Raw genomic sequence first — 21,637 nt, 5'->3', positions numbered from 1 at the left:
AGAGAGGGGACTTCAGAGAGGAAGAAGCTGTGACTGTTTTTATTTCATTATTTCTTATCATCATTACTATTATTGTTTTAACTGTGGATCAACTTGCTACAAATGAGTTTGCTAAAAGACAATTTATCATACGTCAAATTAGTCAGAAATCTATTTGTCTAATGACCACTGACAGCAAAACCTGAGGTGGGACTGCCCCTCTGCTCATCCAACATTCTGCAAGTGTGAGTGGGTGAGGTGGGTTCCACCATCTATCCCCAGAAACCTGGCCATGACAGGCAGGAGGTGGCTCAGTCAGCACATAACTCAGAGTTTAGTAGGGGGAAAGGAAGGTTCCACAAAATTGGGATTATTTTATATATATATTCATTGAATTTGCTTATCTTAATATAATAAAATATTGATATTTTCCATGTCATTTGATACAGAACTGGCTTCTGATTATTGACATTTTTAGGCTGGGTGTGGTGGATCACGCCTGTAAACCCAGCACCGTGGGAGGCCGAGGATGGCAGATTACCTGAGCTCAGGATTTCGAGACCAGCCTGGCCAACATGGTGAGACCCTGTCTCTACTAAAAATACAAAAAAATTTACCCGGGCATGGTGGCACATGCCTGTAATCCCAGCTATTTGGGAGGCTGAAGCAGGAGAACTGCTTGAAGTTCGACTGAAGTGAATTGAGGTTGCAGTGAGCTGAGGTCACGCCATTGCACTCCAGCCTGGGAGACAGAGCAAGACTCTGTCTCAAAAAAAAAAAAAAAAAAGCAAAAAAACAAAAAACCTTTTTTGGACTTTTCTCTATATCATGCCTTGTGGTAGGCAGAATAATGCCCCAGAACCTGCGGAAAGATTACTTTACATGGTATAAGGGATTTTGCAGATGTAATTTAGGTTAAGGACCTTTAAACAAGGAGATTATCAGGAATTATTTGGGTACGCCCAGCGTAATCACAGAGGTCCTTAAAAGCAGAGAACTTTTCCTGACAGTAGTCAGAGGGAGATGTGACTGCAGAAGAATGGTCAGAGATGCCACAAGCTGGCTTTGGAGATGAAGGAACAGGCTATGAATCAAGGGATGCAGGCGGCCTCTAGACGGTGGAAAAGCCAAAGACATGAGTTCTCCCATAGAGTCTCCAGAAAGGAATGCTGCCCTGCTGCCGCCTTGGTTTTTAGCCCTGTGAAATTTGTGTTGGACTTCTGAGCTACAGAAATACAAGATGATAAACTGTTTTCTTAAGCCACCAAGTTTTTGGAAATTTGTTACAGCAGCAATAGAAAATTAGTTCTTCCTCTTTTCCCAGAATCATGGACATTTTGGCCTTGGTTTCTAGGAGCTTAATTCATTATAAACATTTGTCTCTTCCAAGTCAAGTTTGCCTATTGGTTAACTAGGCTCTGGCCACACAGAGCATTCTGAGCACACTCATGTTGGAGGCAGGTTATCATCAGCTCCATAGCTGAGGAAGGTAGGAGTTTTGTTGAAGCCTGGTTTGGTCAGGAGCCCTAGTCTACCCCTCCTATCACTGCCACAAACTGAGCTGAGTTAGCCCCAGTGATGTGGGCCCAGCACATCATATGAGAATCACAGGCCTGAGTCCTGCCAGTGCTGCCATTTCTGGGCCATTTCTCAGATGCCAGGCTCCAAATGGGCCAGACCACTTCTGCTCTACCTGCTGTTGCCAGTGTTGAAGAGGAATAAGAGTAACAGGAGGGGCCTCCAACCCCCAAGACAAAGATATCCCAAAGTTTTGGCTTTCTTCTTCTTAGCCTGGCCTAAATGCCTCTACAACCTGGCCCCAACCTCTCCATCTGTCTCAGTGTTCATCACAGTCATTCAAGGATTCTTCACTGAGTGCCTGCTAGGTCCTCAGCACTGGGGAAAGTTCCTCCTCTGGTGAGCTGATAGGCTCTGATTATAGGCTATAAATAGATTATGATACCAGAAATTAGCCCTATCAGGAAGAGTCTGCAGAAGACCTTAGTGTCAAGGTAAAGAATGTGAACTTTATCCTTTAGACTGTGATGCAGGTGCCAACAGAGCTGGGTTTTTTTTTTTTTTTTTTCCTTTATGTTTGTCTTTGGGGTATTTTTTGTTTGCTATTTTACAAACCTTATCCTCATAGCTTTATTTTTTCTAATTATAAAATTCATGGCCATTATGAAAACTTCAGATAATACAGGTAAGGATAAAGATAAACATTTAAATTACCTGTTATTCTATAAACCAAACATAACCACTGCTAGTGCATTGTTTATTCTTTGTCTATCCATATACAGATATGAATATGAATATATATGTTTACAAAGATGCAATCATTGTGCAGAGATTTCTCTGCAAACTGCTTTTTATTTAACCATTTATCATGGACAGTATATCTATTTCTATAATAGAGATCTATATTGTTTTTCATGTGTTCACAGTATTTCATTATATAAACATGCCATACATTTTTACCTAATCCTGTATTGAGGATGTTCGCAGTTTTTCCCTATTATAATTCAGCCTATACACTGTGAAACTGCCTCCAGAGTCTTTGTATCAGGTTGCCCTCCCTTTATAAAATAAGGAAGATACTTATATCCTCACACTCTTCCCCAGCTGGTCATTATCATCAATTGTATCTCCTTGTTTTACTTTGTATCTTATTTATTTATCTATTTATTTGAGACAGAGTCTCTTTACATTGCCTAGGCTGACCTTGTCTTAGCCTCCTGAGTAGATGGTACTACAGGTACGCACCACCATGCCCAGCTTTACTTTATATATTTTTTTATTTTATTTATTTATTTATTTATTTATTTATTTATTTATTTATTTATTTATTTGAGACAGTCTCACTCTATGGCTCAGACTGGATGGAGTGCAGTGGTGCCATGATCTCAGCTCACTGCAACCTCCGCCTCCCGGGTTCAAGCAATTCTTGTGCCTCAGCCTCCCAAGTAACTGGGATTACAGGAACATGCCACCACACCCATAACTTGTTTTTTAGTAGAGACGGGTTTTTGCTATGTTGGTGAGGCTGGTCTCGAACTCCTGACCTCAAGTGATCCACCCGCCGTGGCCTCCCAAAGTACTGGGATTACAGGCATGAGACACCATGCCTGGCCACAATCTGTTTTAAAAGTTTCTCCTACTTAGAAGTTTCTCTGTAAATGTAACAGTTACAGATTAATCACAGAAAATCTTTTTATGTTACATTATAAATCATCTGACAATTACCTGATTATGGATTGAACATAGGTTTGGTAGATAAAATCTCAACTTTTCTCTGTCTACATGTGCACTTTTCTTGTAATGTAAATAGGGGCATCATTTTGAGAAACAATAACATTTTTGAGTTTTTTATAACCAAATATATTTTAACATAAAATATCAGTAAACAAAAATAGTAGTTTTTTTTTTTTTTTTTTTTTTTTTTTTTGAGACGGAGTCTTGCTCTGTCGCCCAGGCGGGAGTGCAGTGGCCGGATCTCAGCTCACTGCAAGCTCCGCCTCCCGGGTTTACGCCATTCTCCTGCCTCAGCCTCCTGAGTAGCTGGGACTACAAGCGCCCGCCACCTCGCCCGGCTAGTTTTTTGTATTTTTAGTAGAGACGGGGTTTCACCATGTTAGCCAGGATGGTCTCGAACTCCTGACCTCGTGATCCACCCGTCTCGGCCTCCCAAAGTGCTGGGATTACAGGCTTGAGCCACCGCGCCTGGCCAAAAATAGTGGTTTTATACACTTAGCCTATATTCCTCAAACCTCATATTTTTATAATTAATTAAAAATACAAATTTAAATTATTTAAATCAGGACAGTTTTTCTATTTGAAAAAGTAAAAAGCACGGTCAAAGATTTCTCAGTCTCCATAAGGACACAGACATTCTGTGTTAACAGACATTCGCACTTAACTAAAGTATAGGATGTTTAAAGTAAATGTCAGAGAAAATAGCAAACTTATTTTTACGTTATCTGTCAACACCATTATGTTAATTTTCACATGGTTACTGATTGGATAATATGTGATAACAAGCAGTTGTGAAGGAGCTATTGCTAAAAAGCTCTGACCTTAACATAAATATCTCTTTTTCTGAGCTCTTAATATCTTCAGAAACAACAAAAAGAATTTTTAACCATAAGGTTTTTTTTAATGACTTTCAAAGGTAAATTTAAGATTACCAGATAAAAATAAAGGCGTGGTGGCTCAGGACTGTAATCCCAGCACTTTAGGAGGCCAAGGTGGGAGGATCACTTGAGCTCAGGAGTTCAAGACCAGCCTAGACAACATAGTGAGACTGTTTCTACCAAAAAAAAATTTTAAAAGGCCAGGCATGGTGGTGTGTGCCTGTGGCCCCAGCTACTTGGGAAGCTGAGGTGGGAGATCACTTGAGCCCAGGAGGTGGAGGCTGCAGTGAGCTGTGACTGTGCCACTGCCCTCCAGTCTTGGCAACACAGTGAGACCCAGTCTCAAAAAAAAAAAAAGTTATTTTGGCCTTATATATGGTTTTATATTTGCCACTCAGCAATCTTAAATTTTTATGTAGACAAATTTGTCAGCCACCCTTCATGGCCTATGGATTTGAGGTGATAGTTAGAAGGTCCCTCTTTACATTTAGAAAACACTCACTTTTTTTTCTTTTTGAGATGGAGTTTCCCTCCTGTTGCCCAGGCTGGAGTGCAATGGCACGATCTTGGCTCACGGCAACCTCTGCCTCCCAGGTTCAAGCGATTCTCCTGCCTCAGCCTCCCAAGTAGCTGGGATTTCAGGAATGTGCCACCATGCCCAGCTAATGTTGTATTTTTAGTAAAGATGGGGTTTCTCCATGTTGGTCAGGCTAGTCTCGAACTCCCGACCTCAGGTGATCCACCTGCCTCAGCCTCACAAAGTGCTGGGATTACAGGTGTGAGACACCATGCTTGGCCAACATTCACATATTTTCTTTTAGTAGTTTTGAGATTTCTTTTTTATTATTATACTTTAAGTTCTGGGATACTTGTGCAGAACGTGCAGGTTTGTTACATAGGAATACACGTGCCATGGTGGTTTGCTGCACCCATCAACCAGTCATCTACATTAGGTATTTCTCCTAATGCTATCCCTCCCTTAGTCCCCCACCCCACAACAGGCCCTAGTGTGTGATGTTCCCCGCCCTGTGTCCATGTGTTCTCATTGTTCAACTCCCACTTATGAGTGAGAACATGCAGTGTTTGGTTTTCTGTTGTGTTAGTTTGCTAAGAATGATAATGTCCAGCTTCATCCATGTCCCCGCAAAGGACATGAACTCATCCTTTTTAATGGCTGCATAGTATTCCATGAGGTATATGTGCCACATTTTCTTTATCCAGGCTATCATTGATGGGCATTTGGGTTGGTTCCAAGTCTTTGCTATTGTGAACAATGCTGCAGTAAATATACCTGTGCATGTGTCTTTATAGTAGATTGATTTAGAATCCTTTGGGTATATTCCCAGTAATGGGATTGCTGGGTCAAATGATACTTCTGGTTCAAGATCCTTGAGGAATCACCACACTGTCTTCCACAATGGTTGAACTAATTTACATTTCCACCAACAGTGTAAAAGTATTCTTATTTCTCCATATCCTCTCCAGCATCTGTTGTTTCCTGACTTTTTAATGATCGCCATTCTAACTGGCATGAGATGGTATCTCATTGTGGTTTTGATTTCCATTTCTCTAATGACCGGTGATGATGAACTTTTTTTCATATGTTTGTTGGCTGCATAAATGTCTTCTTTTGAGAAGTGTCTGTTCATATCCTTCACCCACTTTTTGATGGAGTTGTTTTTTTTTTTTCTTGTAAATTTAAGTTCTTTGTAGATTCTGGATATTAGCCCTTTGTCAGATGGATAGATTGCAATATTTTTCTCCCATTCTGTAGGTTGCCTGTCCACTCTGATGACAGTTTCTTTTGCTGTGCAGAAGCTCTTTAGTTTAATTAGATCCTATTTGTCAATTTTGGCTTTTGCTACCATTGCTTTTGTTGTTTTAGTCATAGAGTCTTTGCCCATGCCTATGTCCTGAATGCTATTGCCTAGGTTTTCTTCTAGGGCTTTTATTTAAATTCGATCTTACATTTAAGTCTTTAATCCATCTTGAGTTAATTTTTGTATATAAAGTATAAGGAAGGGGTCCAATTTCAGTTTTCTGCATATGGATAGCCAGTCTTCCCAACAACATTTATTAAATAGGGAATCCTTTCCCCCACTGCTTATTTTTCTCAGGTTTGTCAAAGATCAGATGGTTGTAGATGTGTGGTGTTATTTCTGAGGCCTCTGTTCAGTTCCATTGGTCTACATATCTGTTTTGGTACCAGTACCATGCTGTTCTGGTTACTGTAGCCTTGTAGTATAGTTTGAAGTCAGGTAGCATGATGCCTCCAGCTCTGTTTTTTTTGTGTGTGTGCTTAGGATTCACTTGGCTCTTTTTTGGTTCCATATGAAATTTAAAGTAGTTTTTTCTAATTCTGCGAAGAAAGTCAATGGTAGCTTGATGGGGATAGCATTGAATCTATAAATTACTTTGGTCATTTTCATGATACTAATTCTTCCTATCCATGAGCATGGAATGATTTTCCATTTGTTTGTGTCCTCTCTTATTTCCTTGAGCAGTGGTTTGTAACTCTCCTTGAAGAGGTCCTTCATATCCCTTGTAAGTTGGATTCCTAGGTATTTAATTCTCTTTGTAGCATTTGTGACTGGGAGTTCACTCATGATTTGGGTCTCTGTTTGTCTATTATTGGTGTATAGCAATGCTTGTGATTTTTGCACATTGATTTTGTATCCTGAGACTTTGCTGAAATTGCTTATCAGCTTAAGGAGATTTTGGGCTGAGACAATGGGATTTTCTAAATATACAATCATGTCATTTGCAAACAGAGACAATTTGACTTCCTCTCTTCCTATTTAAATACCCTTTATTTCTCTCTCTTGCCTGATTGCCCTGGCCAGAACTTCCAAAACTATGTCGAATAGGAGTGGTGAGAGAAGGCATCCTTGTCTTGTGCTGGTTTTCAAGGGGAATGCTTCCAGTTTTTGCCCATTCAGTATGATATTGGCTGTGGGTTTGTCATAAATAGCTCTTATTATTTTGAGATACATTCCTCAATACCTAGTTTATTGAGAGTTTTTAGCATGAAGGGGTGTTGAATTTTGTTGAAGGCCTTTTCTGCATCTATTGAGATGATCATGTGGTTTCTGTCATTGGTTCTGTTTATGTGATGGATTACGTTAACTGATTTGTGTATGTAGAACTAGCCTTGCATCCCAGGGATGAAGCTGAATTGATCGTGGTGGATAAGCTTTTTGATGTGCTGCTGGATTTGGTTTGCCAGTATTTTATTGAAGATTTTCACATCGATGTTCATCAGAGATATTGGCCTTTGAAATTTTCTTTTTTTGTTGTGTCTCTGCCAGGTTTTGGTATCACGATGATTCTGGCCTCATAAAATAAGTTAGGGAGGATTCTCTCTTTTTCTATTGTTTGGGATAGTTGCAGAAGGAATGGTACCAGTTCCTCATTATACCTCTAGTAGAATTTGGCTGTGAGTCCATCTGGTCCTGGACTTTTTTGATTAGTAGGCTATTCATTACTGCTTCAATTTCAGAACTTGTTATTGGTCTATTCAGGGATTCAACTTCTTCCTGGTTTAGTCTTGGGAGGGTGTATTTGTCTAGGAATTTATCCATTTCTTCTAGATTTTCTAGTTTATTTGCATAGAGGTGTTTATAGTATTCTCTGATGGTAGTTGTATTTTTGTGGGATCAGTGGTGATATCCCCTTTATCATTTTTTATTGTGTTTATTTTATTCTTCTCTCTTTTCTTCTTTATTAGTCTGGCTAGTGGTCTATTTTTTTTTTTTTTTTTTTTTGAAACGGAGTCTCGCTCTGTCTCCCAGGCTGGAGTGCAGTGGCCAGATCTCAGCTCACTGCAAGCTCTGCCTCCCGGGTTTACGCCATTCTCCTGCCTCAGCCTCCCGAGTAGCTGGGACTACAGGTGCCTGCCACCTCGCCTAGCTAGTTTTTTGTATTTTTTTAGTAGAGACGGGGTTTCACTGTGTTAGCCAGGATGGTCTCGATCTCCTGACCTCGTGATCCGCCCGCCTCGGCCTCCCAAAGTGCTGGGATTACAGGCTTGAGCCACCGCGCCCGGCCTCTGGTCTATCTATTTTATTGATCTTTTCAAAAAACCAGCTCCTGGATTCACTGATTTTTTTGAAGTGTTTTTCTGTCTCTATCTCCTTCAGTTTTGCTCTGATCTTAGTTATTTCTTGTCTTCTGCTAGCTTTTGAATTTGTTTGCTCTTGTTTCTCTAGTTCTTTTAATTGTGATGTTAGGGTGTTGATTTTAGATCTTTCCTACTTTCTCTTGTAGGCATTTAGTTCTATAAATTTCCCTCTAAACACTGCTTTAAATGTGGCCCAGAGATTCTGGTACATTGTGTCTTTGTTCTCATTGGTTTCAAAGACTTCTTTATTTCTGCCTTAATATTGTTATTTACCCAGTAGTCACTCAGGAGCACATTGTTCAGTTTCCATGTAGTTGTGTGGTTTTGAGTTTCTTAATCCTGAGTTCTAATTTCATTGCACTGTGGTCTGAGAGACTGTTTGTTATGATTTCCATTCTTTTGCATTTGCTGAGGAGTGTTTTACTTCCATTTATGTGGTCAATTTTAGAAGAAGTGCAATGTGGTGCTGAGAAGAATGTATATTCTGTTAATTTGGGGTGGAGAGTTCTGTAGATGTCTAAGTCCACTTGGTCCAGAGCTGAGTTCAAGTCCTGAATATCCTTGTTAATTTTCTGTCTCGTTGATCTGTCTAATATTGACAGTGGAGTGTTAAAGTCTCCCACTATTATTGTGTGGGAGTCTACATCTCTTTGTAGGTCTCTAAGAGCTTGCTTTATGAATCTGGGTGCTCCTGTATTGGGTGCATATATATTTAGGATAGTTAGCTCTTCTTGCCGCATTGATTCCTTTACCATTATGTAATGCCCTTCTTTGTCTCTTTTGATCTTCATTGGTTTAAAGTCTGATTTATCAGAGACTAGGATTGCAACCCCTGCTTTATTTGCTTTCCATTTCCTCGGTAAATATTCCTCCATCCCTTTATTTTGAACCTATGTGTGTCTTTGCATGCAAGATGGGTCTCCTGAATACAGCACACTGATGGGTCTTGACTCTTTTTTTTTTTTTTTTTTTTTTTTGAGACACAGTGAGGAGTCTCACTCTGTTGCCCAGGCTGGAGTGCAAAGGCACAATCTTGGCTCACTGCAACCTCTGTCTCCCAGGTTCAAGCAATTATCCTGCCTCAGCCTGCCAAGTAGCTGGGATTACACGCATGTGCCACTACGCCCAGCTAATTTTTTGTATTTTTAGTAGAGACAGGGTTTCACCATGTTGGCCAGGATGGTCTTAATCTCTTGACCTTGTGATCCGCCTGCCTTGGCTTCCCAAAGTGCTAGGATTACAGGCGTGAGCCACCTTGCCTGGCAGGGTGTTGACTTTTTATCCAATTTGCTAGTGTGTGTCTTTTAATTGGGGCATTTAGCCCATTTACATTTAAGGTTAATATTGTTATGTGTGAATTTGATCCTGTCAGTATGATGCTAGCTGGTTATTTTGCCAGTTAATTGATGCAGTTTCTTCATAGTGTTGATGGTCTTTACAATTTGGTATGTTTTTGCAGTGGCTGGTATCAGTTGTTTATTTCCATGTTTAGTGCTTCCTTCAGGAGCTCTTGTAAGGTAGGCCTGGTGGTGACAAAATCTCTCAGCATTTGCTTGTCTGTAAAGGATTTTATTTCTCCTTTGCTTATGAAGCTTACTTTGGCGGGATATGAAATTCTGCGTTGAAAATTCTTTTCTTGAAGAATGTTAAATATTAGTCCCCACTCTCTTCTGGCTTGTAGGGTTTCTGCAGAGAGATCCGCTGTTAGTCTGATGGATTTACCTTTCTGGGTAACCCAACCTTTCTCTCTGGCTGCCCTTAACATTTTTTCCTTCATTTCAACCTTGGTGAATCTGATGATTATGTGTCTGGGGTTGCTTTTCTCGAGGAGTATCTTTGTGGTGTTCCCTGTATTTCCTGAATTTGAATGTTGGCCTGTCTTGCTAGGTTGGGGAAGTTCTCCTGGATAATATCCTGAAGAGTGTTTTCCAACTTGGTTCCATTCTCCCCATCACTTTCAGGTACACCAATCAAATATAGATTTGGTCTTTTCACATAATCCCATATTTCTTAGAGGTTTTGTTTGTTCCTTTTCATTCTTTTTTCTCTAATCTTGTCTCCTTGCTTTATTTCATTAAGTTGATCTTCAATCACTGGTATTCTTTCTTCTGCTTGATCGATTCGGCTACTGATACTTGTGTATGCTTCACAAAGTTATTGTGCTGTATTTTTCAGCTCCATCAAGTCATTTATGTTCTTCTTTAAACTGGTTATTCTAGTTAGCAATTCCTCCAACCTTTTTTCAAGCTGCTTAGCTTCCTTGCATTGGGTTAGAACATGCTCCTTTAGCTTGGAGCAGTTTGTTATTACCGGCCTTCTGAAGCCTACTTCTGTCAATTAATCAAACTCATTCTCTCCAGTTTTGTTTCCTTGCTGGCAAGGAGTTGTGATCCTTTGGAGGAGAAGAAGTGTTCTGGTTTTTGGAATTTTCAGCTTTTTTGTGCTGGTTTTTCCTCATCTTCATGGATTTATCCACTTTTGGTCTTTGATGTTGGTAACCTTCAGATGGGGTTTCTGTGTGGATGTTCTTTTCATTGATGTTGACGCTGTTCTTTTCTGTTTGTTAGTTTTCCTTCTAACAGGCCCCTCTGCTGCAGGTCTGCTGGAGTTTGCTGGAGGTCCACTCCAGACCCTGTTTTCCTGGGTATCACCAGTGGAGGCTGCAGAAAGGCAAAGATTGCTGCCTGTTCCTTCCCCTGGAAGCTCATCCCAGAGGGGCACCCACCAGATGCCAGCCGGAGCTCTCCTGTATGAGGTGTCTGTCGACCCCTGCTGGGAGGTGTCTCACAGTCAAGAGGCATAGGGGTCACGGACCCACTTGCGGAGGCAGTCTTTCCCTTGGCAGAGCTTGAGCACTATGCTGGGAAATCCACTGCTCTCTTCAGAGTCAGCAGGCAGGAATGTTGAAGTCTGCTGAAGCTGTGCCCACAGCCGCCCCTTCCACCAGGTGCTCTGTCCCAGGGAGATGGGAGTTTTATCTATAAGCCCCTGAGTGGGGCTGCTGCCTTTCTCTCAGAGATGCCCTGCCCAAAGAGGAAGAATCTAGAGAGGCAGTTTGGCTACAGCAGCTTTGCAGAGCTGCGGTGTGCTCCGCCCAGTTTGAACTTCCTGGCGGCTTTGTTTACACTGTGAGGGGAAAACCACTTACTCAAGCCTCAGTAATGGCGGATGCCCCTCCCCCCACCAAGCTCAAGTGTCCCAGGTTGACTTCAGACTGCTGTGCTGGCAGCGAGAATTTCAAGCCAGTGGATCTCAGCTTGCTGGGCTCTGTGGGGGTGGCATCCACTGAGCTAGACCACTCGGCTCCCTGGCTTCAGCCCCCTTCCCAGGGGAGTGAATGGTTCTGTCTCACTGGCGTTCCAGGTGCCACTGGAATATGAAAAAAAACTCCTGCAGCTAGCTCAGTGTCTGCCCAAACAGCCACCCAGTTTTGTGCTTGAAACCCAGGGCCCTAGTGGCGTAGGCACCTGAGGGAATCTCCTGTTCTGTGGATTGTGAAGAGCATGGGAAAAGTATAGTATCTGGGCTGGAGTGCACCTCCCTCAAGGCACAGTCTCTCACAGTCTCTTGGCTAGGGAAGGAAGTTCCCCAACCCCTTGCACTTCCCAGGTGAGGCAATGCCCCTCCCTGCCTCGGCTCGCCCTCCGTGGGCTGCGCCCACTGTCTAACCAGTCCCAGGGAGATGAGCTGGGTACCTCAGTTGCAAATGCAGAAACCACCCGCTTTCTGCATTGATCTCTCTTGGAGCTACAGACTGGAGCTATTCCTATTCAGCCATCTTGCCAGTCACCTTTTTGAGATTTTTTTTATGTTTAAATCTTTGCTCCATGCAGCATTTACTTTGGCATAAATATGTCTTCAATATAGAAGTTTTACTTTCTTTAGTGAAATCTATGTTCTTTTCTTTTATGATTTCTGGCTTAGATATTCTGGTTTGTTTCTCAGAATGAAATTTCTTGGGAACAATGTGAGGAGTGGCCTGGAGTAGGACACACCCAGGTGGCTGGCAAGAAACTCCTCTGAAGAAGTCTCTCTTTCAGGGGAAGGTCCATAATTTTTCATTACAGTTCAGCTCAGTCAACTACTAAGAACCTACTCTGTTCCAGAGACTGTGTTAAGTGCCAGGGGCACAGAGATGAGGAACATCTCTGCTTACAAGTAGGAGTGACAAATTTAGAAACAGACTGGAAAACACAGTGTGGTAGGTGCAATGAGCAAAAGGCATAAGGATAAATGAGCACACATAAGGGTGACTATCCCAAGCTGGAAGGGAAAAGCCTATCTGAGAAGGCCTCCTGGAGGAGATGAAGCCTGAGCCGAGTTTGTTTTTCCCATTTGAATAACTAGAATATTAGAATAAGACAATTCAGAAATCACCTTCCAATTAAAATAACTCTTACTGTGTAACTTCATTTTGCTTATATGACACAATGCACAGCATATTACCTGCTAAGATACACACTTTCAATATCATTGAAAAGACAGAACTGGGACAGGAAGCTGCCTTAATCAGCAACAGAATATACCTCCCAGACCAAAGGCGAGAGGTCTCCAGGGTAGGGGCAACCTGATGCACAGCGATTATGAGAGAAGACTCAAGTGGAACCCTAATTTCCCCATGCAGCTAAAAGCGGTTTACTATTTCTGAAACTCAATCTAGAAGGCAGGGAACTTTAAGATAGGAGACTGGTTGCCTTCTGTGACAGTCAGGGTCAGATTGTAAAGGGCCTTATGCTTTATGTAAAGAATGGGACATGAGAAACACTGAGGTGTTGTAAGTTGGGGAGTGTCCGATCTGACAAAAGAACTTGGAAATCATCAGCATGAGATGAGATTGTCCAGGGATATCAGGTTGCAGAGGATTTAACCTTTGCGGATCCTTGATCCCTTTGGGACATGATAAAAGCTATGGATGCTCTTTCCAGAAAACTGAACATATTGAAAACCACACCAACATATACACAATTTCAGGGGATCCTCAGATTAAGAATTTTTGATATATAGAGAACTGAGAAGTAGCCTGAGGAAGTGGATATTCAAGGGATGGGAAGAAGATAAAGGGAGCAGGAAAAGGGCCAAAGAAAGATGACCCAAGAGGTACGGGAAGAGCCAGGACACAAGTGTTGGGAAGCTGTGGGAGCACAAAGATCCAAGGAGGACATGATCAGCAGTGTTGAATGCTGTAGAGACTTCAGCTAAGGTCAGTACTGAAACATGTCTTTTGCACTTACAGTTAAGAAATCACAGCCGAGAGAGGTGGCTCACATCTGTAATCCTAGCACTTTGGGAGGCCAAGGTGAGAGGACAACTTGAGCCCAGGAGTTTGAGACCAGTCTGGGCAACAAAGTGAGACGCCATCTCTACAAAAATTTAAAAAATTAGCTGGGTGTGGTTGTGTACGCCGTAGTCCCAGCTACTTGGAAGGTTGAGGCAGGAGGATTGCTTGTGTCCAGAAGTTCAAGTTTGCAGTGAGTTATAATCATGCCACTGTACTCCAGCCTGGGTGAAAGAGCGAGACCCCATCTCTAAAAATAAAAAGAAAGAAAGAAAAATCACTGGTAATGGTATTGAGAAAAGTCTCTGCAGAGTAACTAGTAATGGTAGCTCCAGATATATTTTTTTAAACCCGAGAATTATATAGGTGGCATCTAGGTGGAAGTAAGGGTAGGGGACTTGTCTTGACCCTGCATTTGCAGAGCACTAACACGTCAAATAATTGTCAATTGTCCAGAAAAGTATTGAAGGGGCTTATGGAGATTATGTCTGTTTGTCCCTGTTGCCACCACTATGATGGAGTCAAAAGCCAGAAAGCAACAGTTGAAGGAATGATGTGAGGAAATGGAGAAGTTTGGTTTGTTGGGTAAGAGAGACCTGAAGGGCAGTTAAAATAAGAAACAAAAACAAGACGGGGATTTGTCTCCAAGAAGTGGACACATCCTGATATTTCTATGCTATACTCTAAGAAAAAGAGGGGAAAACAGAGAGGCTCAAGACACAGAGAGAAGTGGCTGAAGGGCCAAATATCCAGTAAGAGAGTCTGGACTTGAAGAGGAGGAGGGCCCCCCACCTGGAAGTGCAAGGTGAGGAGGCCTGTGACTGTATAATTTCCTCTAAGTATGAATTGAAGTAGATCAGCCCCAATGGCCTCTATTTTCCCCATAACATAAGAGGTGAGGTTAACTGCTGAGAGAAAAGATGGGAGTTGTGTGGAGGACTGGAGGATAATCCCTATCTTTTAGAATCACTAATGAGAGATGGATGGGAGAGGAAGCTGAACAGGACAAATTAAAGAAAGCTCAGCAGGCTGGTGATGGAGCAGTGTCTGTCATGCTCCCAACAGGAAGCAGATGGCACATTCAAGTGCTGTAACTGAGGAGCATGTCTAAAAGGGAATATTCATCAAGGTGTGAACAGGAAACTTGTAAAGGACAGTGAAGCACCCTGGAACTAGCAAGAGTGGGGAGCCTTTCCCACCCCCAGACCTCAGGGGCAAGGGGAGGGAGCAGATCCCAGATCCAGAGGGAATGGGTATAATTTAGGAGAGGGCTGCCACATTGGAACTCATATGGCACAGATGCTGACATTATCTGAAGCCAGGCAGCCTTCTCTCTCTCCAGGTTCTGGTGACTGCTCCATCCTCTTGTCCCAGTCCCAGGGGATTCTGCTATTACTTGTGGTTTCACTATACTCTTTCTATAGTTTTATAAATATCTCTTTACTAGATTATCCAGTATTAGTACACCATCTATTTCCTGAAGGAAACCTGACATATATGGTTCTTTTAAAAGACTAATAAAATAGACAAACTCTGGAAAGAAGAACAAAGGAGGAGATTAATAATATTAGGAATAAAAAGGGAGACAAAGGGCTGGACGCAGCGACTCACACCTGTAATTCTAGCACCCTGGGAGGCCAAGGCAGGTGGATCACTTGAAGCCAGGAGTTGGAGACCTGCCTGCCCAGCATGGCGAAAGCCCATCTCTACTAAAAAAAATACAAAAATTGGCCAGGCATGGTGGTGTGCACCTGTAATCTCAGCTGCTTTGGAGGCTGAGGCAGGAGAATTGCTTGAACACAGGAGGTGGAGGTTGCAGTGAGCTGAGACTGTGCCACTGCACTCCAGCCTGGGTGACAGGCAAGACTGTGTCTCAAAATAAATAAGTAAATAAAAGGGGGTGGGAGAGACAAAGTATAGTTATAGCATGGATTTTTAAATACTCTTATACTATGAACAACTTTATGCCAACAAATTTGAAAATTTACAAGAAATGGACATATGGACAAATTCCTAGAAGATATATAACTTAAAACTCAAGAAGAAATTGAAAGCCTGACTAGATCTACTGCTGTTAAATAACCTGAAATAATGGATTTTAAAATCTCCCCATAAAAAAGTGTTTTATGCAGCAAATTTAAATATTTCTAATGTCTTTTTTTTTCCTTTGAGAAAATTTGTTTAATAGAGACGGAGTCTTCCTATGTTGCCCAGGCTTGCCTTGAACTCCTGGGCTCAAACGATCCTCCTGCCTCAGCTTCCCAAAGTGCTGGGATTATAGGTATGAGTCACTCTAATGTCTTTTTAAAATCTGATCCAACAATCCTGTGTACCTGTGTGTACTTCTTATTCTAGAAGAAGCTCTAAGAGGCTGTGGGAAGCATCTGCTTTATTCACTATGTACCCCAAACCTAGCATAGGCTTGGCTTAAACTTAACATAATTAAATGATGGCAGGAAAGTTAGAACATCGAGAGGATCAGTAGACATATGAGATTTCAGATAAGGGCAGGGGACCTTCATAAAAAACAGTACGTCCCAAGTGAAACTCCGAACAGCCAGGGCAGGGCTGTGATCTTAAAGACTGAGCCCTAATCCACCTGCTTTGGTACTAGTCAATACCAGAAGTCCCTTCAGAATGAAAATCTTCATGCAACAAGTTTCTCCTTAAGATCTATCTCTACAACAACCTGATGAATCACCTCTAGAACACTGAAATTCACCATTTGGTCCTTTGGTTAATAGTGCCAAAGTATGTTATTAGGAAGTTCCTGAGAGAAACAGCTGAATAACATTACCAAAAAGGCCAGAACCTGGCTGGGTGTGGTGGCTTGTGCCTATAATCCCAGCACTTTGGAAGGCCAAGGCAGGCGGATTACTTGAGGTCAGGAGTTTGAGACAAGCCTGGCCAACATGGCAAAACGCTGTTTCTACTGAAAAAATATATATATATTCAAAAATTAGCTGGGTGTGGTAGTGGCCGCCTATAATCCCAGCTACTCGGGAGGCTGAGGCAGGAGAATCTCTTGAACCCGGGAGATGGAGGCTGCCCAGATCATGCCACTGCACTCTAGCCTGGGTGACAGAGTAAGATGCTATCTCACAAAAAAAAAAAAAAAGGTCAGAACCCAATTCAGATATATGAGAAGTTTTTCAGTAACTTTCAAGCTACTTATATTTGTTCCCCCACCCATATCGTTTATGACCTGCAGTAAAACTTCTGAAACAAATATTTTCCTTTAAAGGCACCAAGAATCATGGTCTTCTCACGATGACAAGAGGGTCCTAACTTTCATTTTTGATGTAGGGAAATTAACTTAGTTTTTATTTTTATTCAGAAGTTCTACAAAGTCATGTGGGATTCAGCTGAACACAGGATGTGGGCACAGAACCAAGGGTTAGATGAGGCTTGGGAGGGTGTTGGGTTTTGCCTACCAGGAGCAGCTATGTTTCTGTTTTTGTTGTTGTTGATTTGTTTTTACTTCTGAGCTTCTGGACCAGTTTGCCATTAGAGCAGCCAAGAAGATGTAAGATTGTGTATCTCGGCTGGGCGCGGTGGCTCAAGCCTGTAATCCCTGCACTTTTGGAGGCCGAGACGGGCAGATCACGAGGTCAGGAGATCGAGACCATCCTCGCTAATACAGTGAAACCCCGTCTCTACTAAAAAATACAAAAAAACTAGCCGGGCGAGGTGGCAGGCGCCTGTAGTCCCAGCTACTTGGGAGGCTGAGGCAGGAGAATGGCGTAAACCCGGGAGGCGGAGCTTGCGGTGAGCTGAGATCCGGCCACTGCACTCCAGCCTGGGTGACAGAGCAAGACTCAAAAAAAAAAAAACAAGAAAAAGAAAAAGATTGTGTATCTCATGCAAAAGTGTTTTTACCATGAAGATCTGGCTTCCAAATTCACAGGGGTCTCTCATCAGTCCGAGCTGAGTAGCTGACTTAAGCTCACATGACCCGGTGAAGGGCAAGCATCATCAGGTGGACTTGAGGGCTTCAAGTACGCTGCCCTGAAGCGCCAGGAACTTGGTTGCTAGGCCTCCTCCCCAGGATCTACCCAGGACTTTCCTATCCAAGTTTGTTGAAGCAAAACCTAGGGATTAAATGAAATGCAACCTCACAAAGTACCAATGAAGGGTGTGGAAAACAGGGATCCTCTTTTTGAATATCTGCCCCCAAATATCAATCCCAATAAACTGTACTAAAAACCATGGATGGCTAAAAATGCAGTTTAGGTCTTTTCTCTGTTCAAGGATTTTTTTAATCATTAAACTATGTTCTCATATTTCCATCAGGCCCCAAAGGTTGGAGGATGCTGGCCCTTTAATGGGTAAGCAGGGGAGGAGCTGGGACTTTTAAAGGCAGGAGCAGCAAACAGGTCCCGGCTCAGGCTGCTATGAATAACTTAAACAGAAAGGACAGCAACAGTCAGGTGGTGGGTGTTAGCAGCAAGGCATCACCACACTCGGACGGTGACTGGTGATGTCCGTTGGGAAGTACTTCTCTTCTCCTAGCCTGTCCCTCATTTCTGTCCCTTTGTGGGACAGCTCCCTAGAGCTGAGCTGGGAGGGTGGGGGTTTATGGCGCTCTGAGACCCCAGGGTCTCTCTCCTCAAGACCATGGCCAAGAATTCTCTAACCATCTTGCTGGGAGGATTCCATGGCTGTTTTAGGGTGCCATCATCCTTACTGATGACGGTGCCTCTTGGCCTCTTTCTTGTCTCAGGTTTACCTTCCAGAGGCTGGCAATGCTCTTTCACTGGAGGACACAGCCAAGAAGGAAGTCCACCAGCCTACCAAGATGAAATGCCTTGAAGGTATCAACAAGTGGGCCGTGGTGTTATATAAAATGCCCCAGCATGCAGAGCTTGCTGGTCTGTTTCACGTGTGGGCTTGGATGTCCAGAGTCACCGGAAGTTATTCCAAATTCTTCCACTTGCTAATTATATTACAGTGGGTGACTGAGAGGTCACTCTTCTGGGCTTTATTTTTCTCACCAACCTAGTAAAATTATCAATAACAACCCAGGACAGCCTCATATGACTATTAAATGAACATATGCACGTAAAGTATATGGCACACAGGAGGGTTAAATTGCAGTGAGTCGGGGCAGCTGGAACTTGTTCAAAGAGGCAACAGAAAGGGCGTTGGGTGGGGCAGAGCAGATGGAAAAGGCTGTGCTAGAACTTAAGCAATTGAAGAGGGGATGTGAAAGTGAAGATGTTTGGTATCTGCCAGGTTCCTTTTGTTTGCTTTTTAAATTGTTATTTAGAGACAGGGTTTCACTGTGTTGCCCAGGCTGATCTCAAACTCCTGGGCCCAAATGATCTTCCCACCTTGGCCTCCCAAGTAGCCGGGACTACGGGCACAAGCCACCACACCTGGCTCAGGTTTCATTTGACTTACTAGGGGATGGTTCGGGGGAACTTGGGAGAGGGGAGGCTGAGTTAAATCCACAGAACAGGAGGCATTATGTTCAAAGGTGGTGCTGGAGATGGCTTAAGAACAGAAGTGCTATTGAGTAGTAGCCTCTCTAGACAAGATTCACACCTGAGCCCCCATTTTACCTTCTCCTCTGGCCCACACTTAAACCAAGGGCCAGGTAAGATCTGTGGCCCTTTGGCTCCTGAGGAGGAGCTGGTGTCTGCCTGCCAGTTGGAAAAAGAAAAAGAGAATGAAGGGGAGGAAGAGGAGGAGGAGGAGGAAGATCTGGACCCAGACCTGGAAGAAGAAGAGGAGGAAGAGAATGATCTTGGGGATCCAACTATACTTGGTGCTGTCCATAATACCCAGGTACCATGGCAGGAGGGAATGGGAGAGGGTTGTCCTGAACTGTCTGTGGCTCACAGGCTGTCACTAAACATTCTTCTTCTCTTTTCCACCCTTTTTCAAGGCAAGTTCTGGATTAACACTTCGATTTTAAGCCTTGAACCTGAATTAGGGACTCTCTCCTTCCCTCTTTCTCCTGTCTTCCACTTCGTTTCTGATGCTGTTCTCACCTTAAAACCAGGTCCTAGCAGCGCTGTGCATCGCCCACAGGCGGTGGCCCGGCTACTAGTGTTAAAGGTGAGTCATCTTTGCCTGATCCTGGGCCTCTGTCTCACTAGTCCATTCCTGGTATTTGTTCCCCTGGATCTCATAACTAGTGGAGAAGGACAAGGACTCTCACGTAGATATGAGGTGAATCAGACCTTCCTTCAACCTACTACGAAGATACAGTAGTCCATGGTTTCACTTTCTGCCATTTCAGTTACCCTTGGTCAACTATAGTCTGAAAATAGGCGAGTATAGTACAATAAGGTATTTTAAGAGACTACATTCACATAAGTTTTATTACAGTATATCATTATAACTGTTCTATTTGTATTGTTCATTTCTTATTGAATCTAATTCATAAATTAAACTGGCCAGGTGCAGTGGCTCATGTCTGTAATCCCAGCACTTTGAGAAGATTGCTTGAGGCCAGGTGTTCCAGACCAGCCTGGGCAACAAAGCAAGACCCTGTCGCTACAAAAAAAAAAAAAATTTCAAACATTAGCCAGATATGGTAGTACATGCCTGTAGTCCCAGCTACTTAGGAGTCTGAGGCAGGAGGCGGGCTTGAGCTCAGGAGTTTGAGCCTGTAGTGAGCTATGATAGTGCCACTGCACTCCAGCCTGGGTGACAGAGCAAGACTATAACTCTAAAAAAAAAATTTAAAAAATATGAACTATCCCCGGGCGCGGTGGCTCACGCCTATAATCCCAGCACTTTGGGAGACTGAGGCGGGCAGATCACGAGGTCAGGAGATCAAGACCATCCTGGCTAACACGGTGAAACCCTGTCTCTACTAAAAATACAAAAAATTAGCCGGGCGTGGTGGTGCATGCCTGTAGTCCCAGCTACTCAGAGGCTGAGGCAGGAGAATGGCGTGAACCTGGGAGGTGGAGCTTGCAGTGAGCCAAGATGGTGCCACTGCACTCCAGCCTGGGCGACAAAGCGAGACTCCGTCTCAAAAACAAACAAAAATATGAACTATCATAGGTGTGTATATATAAGAAAAAGCACTACACAGGGTTTAGTACTATCCAGTTTCAGGCATCCCTTGGGGGTCTTGGAACATCTCTCTCTCTTGAATAAGGGAGGACCACTGCAGTAGTCTTATTCCTCCCGGGAGAGGAAGAGGGATCCTGGCCCAGTTGACTTTGAACCTGAGGGAGGGCCAAGCTGCCACTGCCCTGGATGTTGGAATAGCTGGTCTTGCTGCCTCCGTCCACCTCCTCAAAAACACAGGTGAATGTAGAAGACACTACAGAGGCCCATTCGAACCTGGTTCCTCCTTCCTGTTCCAGAGAGCTCTGCTCAGCTCACCTGGATTCAAGGCCCCTGGTGTGCTGGGAATGTCACTTGCCTCCTTGCATTTTCTGTGGCAGGTGAGTCTACTGCAGGCTTCATACTGTGCATAGTGAGGATTCCATCCATTATGTTCAATCTGGCCCCAACCCTGGTCTGGAGTTAAGGCACCCAAAGTGAGGTACGGGTATGGGAGGTGGGAGTTGCCCCAGCATAGAGGAGCTTGATAAATGACAGAGGTGGTGTGCCCAACCACGGGCACGGATAGACACCTTCATATGTGGTACTGGGACAACTGGCCATGTGTATGAACAAGGACAAACTACTTCTGCCTTAGGCAATCTTTCAGCAGATGGCCAGCCCTTAGCTGGAAAGAGCACCTGCCCTTCAATTAACTGTGTAATAGGAACATGGCCTGGGGTAGAAGAATTCAAGAATGATGATATCCTGCAGGGAGAACTAGGAAAGAATCAGAGTTTTGAGGAGGGCTTCAAGTGAGTCAGAAAAAGACAGATGAGTACTGCCCCAACGGCAGAAAACAGCCCAAGAGAAGGCTATCATAGAGAGGAGAGTGAGAGGTGTTGACTTTCCAAATAGTAGGAAAAGCACATGACCCCACATTGTCAGGGAATAAAGAGCTGCTTCCTAGTCAAGCCCTGTTGAAACAAGGGTAGGGCTGGGTGTGGTGGCTCACGCCTGTAATCCCAGCACTTTGGGAGGCTGAGGCGCATGGATCACAAGGTCAGGAGATCGAGACCATCCTGGCTAACATGGTGAAACACCGTCTCTACTAAAAATACAAAA

General features: G+C 43.3%; 2 protein-coding genes across 9 annotated transcripts in view; one reads left to right on the top strand and one right to left on the bottom strand.

Annotated features, from left to right (window-relative positions):
- RTF1 (RTF1 homolog, Paf1/RNA polymerase II complex component) overlaps nucleotides 1-21,637 on the bottom strand; it is a 236,534-nt gene that overhangs the window by 153,246 nt on the left and 61,651 nt on the right. The window lies entirely within an intron of this gene.
- PATL2 (PAT1 homolog 2) overlaps nucleotides 1-21,637 on the top strand; it is a 49,271-nt gene that overhangs the window by 18,940 nt on the left and 8,694 nt on the right. For 3 of the 8 annotated variants that reach the window (XM_023196357.1, XM_023196360.1, XM_023196355.1), the window contains exons 1-4: nucleotides 17,875-17,937; nucleotides 18,228-18,318; nucleotides 19,098-19,294; nucleotides 20,833-20,913. In XM_023196357.1, the coding sequence (XP_023052125.1) occupies nucleotides 17,899-17,937; nucleotides 18,228-18,318; nucleotides 19,098-19,294; nucleotides 20,833-20,913 (408 nt within the window). In that variant the 5' untranslated portion in view covers nucleotides 17,875-17,898. Of the gene's footprint in view, nucleotides 1-17,874; nucleotides 18,319-18,799; nucleotides 19,295-19,511; nucleotides 19,568-20,832; nucleotides 20,914-21,637 lie in introns of those variants that run through there. The other 5 variants (XM_023196359.2, XM_023196358.2, XM_023196356.3 and 2 more) reach the window with 5 other exon arrangements.

Source organism: Piliocolobus tephrosceles, chromosome 6, assembly GCF_002776525.5.
Source record: "Piliocolobus tephrosceles isolate RC106 chromosome 6, ASM277652v3, whole genome shotgun sequence".
Lineage (NCBI taxonomy): Eukaryota > Metazoa > Chordata > Mammalia > Primates > Cercopithecidae > Piliocolobus > Piliocolobus tephrosceles.
Note: the sequence above shows the minus strand (reverse complement) of the source record. Positions and strands in the feature narration are given on the sequence as shown.